At 48.4% G+C, this 6000-nt stretch overlaps 1 protein-coding gene across 7 annotated transcripts in view; it reads right to left on the minus strand.

Annotated features, from left to right (window-relative positions):
• Positions 1-2575, minus strand: part of ST7 (suppression of tumorigenicity 7) — a 248802-nt gene extending 246227 nt beyond the window's left edge. For 2 of the 7 annotated variants that reach the window (XM_046021010.1, XM_046021006.1), the window contains exon 1: positions 2253-2569. In XM_046021010.1, the coding sequence (XP_045876966.1) occupies positions 2253-2403 (151 nt within the window). In that variant the 5' untranslated portion in view covers positions 2404-2569. Of the gene's footprint in view, positions 1-2252 lie in introns of all 7 variants that reach the window. The other 5 variants (XM_046021009.1, XM_046021012.1, XM_046021008.1 and 2 more) reach the window with 5 other exon arrangements.
• Between the last annotated feature and the right edge of the window lie 3425 nt (positions 2576-6000).

Raw genomic sequence — 6000 nt, forward strand, 5'->3', positions numbered from 1 at the left:
CACCAGGAGAGGGTCCAAAGTCCCCATTTCCCCCACATTCTCACAAAAAATAGTAAAGAGGTAGTTGTCTCTACACTTCTCCTTTTACCTTCCTTTATGACTAAAATGTGCATAAAACCACACTGAAAACAGAAGCCCAGCATCACTAAGGTAAACAGCCTCAGACTCCCTCCATACTATACCTAATGAAATCCAGCCCTGATGGTTTGTACATCTTCGTATTTTCTACCTCTTATAAACCCAAATAAGCAACAATCCTATACTAATTAACAAAGGGATTTGTGAGATATGCCAGATTTAAAGTTGCAGGGAGAACATCCAACTACAGTATTTTCTTCCTTAAAAACTACATGGTTTCCCAGTAGGTCTTCTGCTTCTTGCTTGTTCAGCACAGAGCATTGGTAAGTGGCACTCATGGGCACATGCACACATATACACACACGGATGATTATTTAACCCACTTTTAAAAAATGTTGTACACAAATGTGTATTCCAGAATAGAAATTCTGAATGTGTATTAAATGAGAAACATTCCCATTTTTAAATATCCTACAGCAAATTTTTAAGGAGAAAAAAAAAATCAAACCTGCTTATCAATAACTACAGGATTCCCTTACCACGTATATTCAAATGACTTCTTAAAACCACAGGGCTTTGGGACTAGGGGTATCTTGGAGATATATTTGCCTAAACCAAGGAAGACAGTACCATGACAATCAAGCCACTTTCAAAGAAAAACAGCCAGAAAGCCATGGTCTTTGAGATGACTAAACCCAAGGTCTGAGCAACACCTATTAAAATGGCAGGATTCTAGGGTGCAGAATCCTGTCTCCCAGGGACACCAAGAAACAAATGTAAATATGAACAGAAGTTCAAGAGTAATCAAGATACCCAAAGTTTAGAATTTAAAGGTACAGTATCTAACAAAATGAGCATATTATCTCACGTGTTCTAAAAAAGTATTTTAGTGCAGTTAACACCACACAGGACAACGCATTACCAGACCTGGACTCCCAGACTGGGTAAATCACACGCCAGATGGAATATATACATTACACACCTATTCGGGACGGTAAGGATTTTCCTCGAAAGTACTGTGAACCTTAAAAATTACAAATTAAAAAAACGATCTGACTTGAGTCCCACAACTACTTCCAGACTTCAAAGAAGAGCTGTAAACCCTTCCTTCAAAATTTACTTTATGTTTCTCAATTGTCTCCGGAGGGTTACGGTTGGTGTGGATTTTCTTCGCGGCTGTTTTTAATGAGTCGGTCGGCTAGCTGCCAGTTTATTAAGATCCTGGGCTAATTACCTTCTGCACTTACGACCGTTAAGGAGGAGACATGCGGGGTTCCCTTCTTAGCCCGCGGAGCTTTATCAAAGACGCGGGGTAAGGCTAGTTACCAGAGCCTACTGCGGGCGCGGAGAGGGTGGAGGGAAGGGTAAAGATCCTTGAAAACCATCACGAATTCGATTTCCCGTCTCTCCTTTTGTCCCTCTGACATTCCGTTTGGTCACCCGACACGTCATCCATACCCCTAACAAGGTGGCCCTCGGCCCATGGAAATCCGAGCGACGCCGTTCCCCTCGCAGCCGCAGGGGCTCAGATACGAGCCCCCGAGGCGCCGCCGGGACAGGCGGACTCGGCCCCGGCTGAGGGGCTTCAGCGCCGGGCACCCCGGGGCAGCCCTGACACCGAGGCGCCCTCAGCCGGCCAAGTGCCGCCAACGGAGGAGAGACGCCTGGTCTGACTACACTTAGGATGTTCGGCAGCCCCGGCCCACAGGGTGTGAGGAAGGGCACGGTCTAACTCTGAGAACCTCGGGGTCCACGCTCCGACACCCGTTGGGGAGTCGGCCAGAATTCTCTCGCTCCCGACGCCTGCCCTTCTTCGTCCGGCGACCGGCCCCCGGCAGGGCGGCCCCATCGGGCCGCGGTGCCGTAGCCGCCTGCCGGGCCCGCCTCACGGCGTGTGCGCGGCGCGGCTCCACCTCCGCGGGGTCTCGGGGCGGCGGGGCCGAGAAGGCCGCCGGCCGCCCCCACGCGGCCCGCGGACCCCGCAGCCCAGCTCCGCCACCTGAGGCGCCACGTCCTCGGCGGGTGGCCGCGGGCGTCCAGTGCGCGGGCCCAGGCGCGTCCCCGAGCGCGCGCCCGGCCTCCCGCCCCCGCCAGCCGCGGCCCCGCGCGAGTTGCACTAACTTTCCGGGGCGGGGGAGGGGCGAGCGCGGCGGGCTCCGTGTCCCCGGCCTTACCTGTGCTCAAGTTGTCGTTGATTTTCAAGGGCACCCGCAGGATGTAGACCAGGAAGAGCACGATGAAGAACCACACGGTCCAGAGATAAGTCCAAGACCAAACTATGCAGGACTTGAGCTGCTCCAGAAAGCCCGTGCCCGCTTCAGCCATTTTTCAGCGCTGCTCTCTGCTGCCGCGGCTCTCGGTGTCTGCCGGGATGATTCACCGGCCCGGAGGCGCCGCTCGCGCCGCCGCGCCGCCGCCGCCGCCGTGGCCCGGGCGCCCCCGGAGCCCGCCCGCCGCCCGGGACGCGGGCGCGGCGGGAAATCGCGCGGGCCACGGACGCGCCTGCCTTTCCTTTTCCCGGCTTATTGCTAACTCTCTGGAGGCCCCTGCATGTGGCTTTCGTGGAGGGATCACGTGGCCTCTGCCCCCTCACGTTCTGATGCCATTTATATTTATTGTGTTAATATTTAGAAAGACAAGCCAAATGGGTCGCTGAAGGGAACTCTTGACATTAATGATAACTCGCATATATTGAGGGTTTACTCTATGCCAGGCACTGTTCCAAGCTCTGTATGATCTCATTTAACCCCTTCAACAATCCCCATTGTGTAGACAGGGAAACCGAGGCACAAAGCGATTGAATAGTGTACCTTAAACTTCAAGCCAAAATTCAGTTCAGTGTGATGGATGCCACACATCCATCTATAAGGGTCTTAAACTCTCTACACTCCACTCCCTGCTTTGAGAATTCAGGCTCAAAGGGATGGATAAACCCAGGGCAACTGGGACAAGATAGATGTGCTCCTGTCACTGGTTAGTAGGCCAGAAAATAAATCACTCTGCTAAGCAAGATTTCGGTTGCACATGCTGTTTATCTTTGTTTTGTCTTCCTCAGAGCAGCACAGGGGGGTTCCAAAGAAATTTTAGCAAGAAGAATGTTTATCCCCTCATTTTTTGGGGTGATCACAGTTCAAACAACTCTCAGCCTATTGTTAATATTAAATCTCTGTGATAATTTCGGCTTAATCTGAATGGGCTACTTTAAGCAAGATTATTACAAGTGTTTTTATCTGGGCTTAATAAAAATGTTGCCTTTACCAAGTGAAAGTTGAAAGTCTGTTTCTGGCCATAAATAATTTTGCTATCTATATAGTGTAATTGCAGGTTATCCTATCTACAGCCAAGACATTTTTTAGAATTCTGAGATTTAGCAGAATATTTTATTATAAATTTTGCTCTGCTTACTTGTAACATAATAAAACAAGCTCCTTTAACTTTTTACATGAAGGACATATTTACGGCATACATAATAGAACTCCTCTCACATTTTCACTAATTCCAGTAGAATTAAACAGCATGAGGACATGAATCATCTATTTTATGTTATGATTAAATAACCACCAGAGGGGTGCTTGGGTGGCTCAGTGGGTTAAGCCTCTGCCTTCAGCTCAGGTCATGATCTCAGTGTCCTGGGATGGAGCCCCAGATCTGGCTCTCTGCTCAGCAGGGAGCCAGCTTCCCCCTCTCTCTCTGCCTGCTGCTCTCTCTGCCTACTTGTGATCTCTCTCTGTCAAATAAATAAAATAAAATAAAATAAAATAAAATAAAATAAAATAAAATAAAATAAAAACACAAAACAAAACCCACCAGATTCTTTGCAGTAAAACTGCCCACTTAAGTTGAATGAACAACCTGGAGCCTAGCTTTTTGCTGTCAGTGAACCTTGAAGAAGGGACATAAATATAACTCAGATGAGCCACAATTTTCTGATCATCCACTAGGTGCTCTTAGAGGGTCAGCACTGTCTTATTCATTATTGTCTCCCTCTGGTGTGCAACCGGGGGGTCGGGGGGCCAGTTGGAGTTGGAGACATGTCTTTGTTCTTGGACACAGAAGTGAGAAATCATGATCTTTTGGCAAGTGTGGCTGCTTCAGTGTGGCTGGAGGGCAGGCTCTCCGTGGGATGGTGTCAAGAGATAAAGGCGAAGAAGATCTGATTTTGAAGGGCCTTATAGAAACACAAAGGTGTTTACTGTTATTTGGCACTGCACACACGAATCCAAATTACCAATTTAGAGATATATGTAAGCGAGGAGTAAAGAAATATTTAAGAAGGTAAAATTAACAGGTCTTGGTGACTGATAGGATAGGCAGGATAATGATAAAAGGATAAAAAATGATAAAAGTGGAACCGCTCATGAAATAGTGACAAGATGTGTCTAGCCCCCTCTTGACCATCTCCCAATGAAATGACCCACAGTTGCCCCAAGCTTATCACACCCAAAACTCACCTCCAACTGTTCCTCCTTCTAGAGTCCTGGGAATGAGCACTACACTTCCAGGTCCCTCATTCAGAAATCTGAACATCATCCCATCCAGCTGGGATGGGAGTCCCTCTCACTCACCTCCTTTCCTCTCCACATTCATTTGGGCATCAAAACTTCAAGGTCCTGTCTCAGATCTGTCACTTCTCTCTATTCTCCTGCAATAGCCTTTAGTATCTCATAACCTCATTACGTCTCACAGAGAACAAGGTGTGGCCTCCCTGCCTCCAGTTCCTCCACCACCAGCACCAGCACCACCATCCCTCATCCCTGCTCAAAGCACCTTCTTCCATACTTCTCTGCCAGAGTTACCTTTCAAAGTACAAATCTTCTAACTCATTTCCTGCTTAAAAATCCTTCAAGGCCCTATCTACTCCACTCCTACACCACCCCCAAAGGATAAAATCTATATGGCACTCAAGGCAGTCCTATCAACTTACACAGCCCCATCTCCCATCCTAGGCACTCTTTTTTTTTTTTTTTAAGATTTTAAATATTTATTTGACAGAGAGAAATCACAAGTAGGCAGAGAGGCAGGCGGGGGGGGGGGGGGAAGCAGGCTCCCCACTGAGCAGAGAGCCCGATGTGGGGCTCAATCCCAGGACCCTGAGATCATGAGAGGCTTAACCCACTGAGCCACCCAGGCGCCCTTCTAGGCACTCTTCATACCACCAGCATTTTGGCAAACCTGCTACCCTCATTCATGACTTTCTACCTGCTCCACAGGACCTGCCTATAGTATACTTTTCTGTGATACACTTCCCTCCAACTTTGCCGCACAATTGCCTGAAAACCGCTTATTTAGAGATGCACTTAAAATATCACCTCCTTTGGGGCACCTGGGTGGCTCAGTCAGTTAAGTGTCTGCCTTCAGCTCAGCTCCTGATCGCAGGGTTCTGGCATCCAGCCACGTGTCAGTCTCCCTGCTCATCCAGGAACCTACTTTTCCCTCTCTCTCTGCCTGCTGCTCCCCCCACCTACCGCTTGTGCTCTCTCCCCCCTCTCTTTCTCTGTCAAATAAAATCTTAAAACAAAACAAAACAAAAAAAAAAAAAAAAACAAACAGAACACCTCCATTGTGACACCAGCTCCCTCCTGCCTCCCAGAGTTCAGTCTCTTTCCTGAGATGCTGCACCAGCAAGCTTGTAATAGGCTGTTAAAGCATAGGATTGGAGCCAAATGATGATGGGCTCTATTCTTCTTCTTTTTTTTTTTTTTTAAGATTTTATTTATTTATTTATTTGACAGAGAGAGATCACAAGTAGGCAGAGAGGCAGGAGGAGGGGGAGGAGAAAGCAGGCTCCATGCTGATCAGAGAGCCCGATGTGGGGCTCGATCCCAGGACTCTGGGATCATGACCTGAGCTGAAGGCAGAGGTTTAACCCACTGACTGAGCCACACAGGCACCTCGATGGGCTATATTCTTGATCCTGCTGTT

This window comes from Meles meles, chromosome 10 (assembly GCF_922984935.1).
Source record: "Meles meles chromosome 10, mMelMel3.1 paternal haplotype, whole genome shotgun sequence".
Taxonomy (NCBI): domain Eukaryota; kingdom Metazoa; phylum Chordata; class Mammalia; order Carnivora; family Mustelidae; genus Meles; species Meles meles.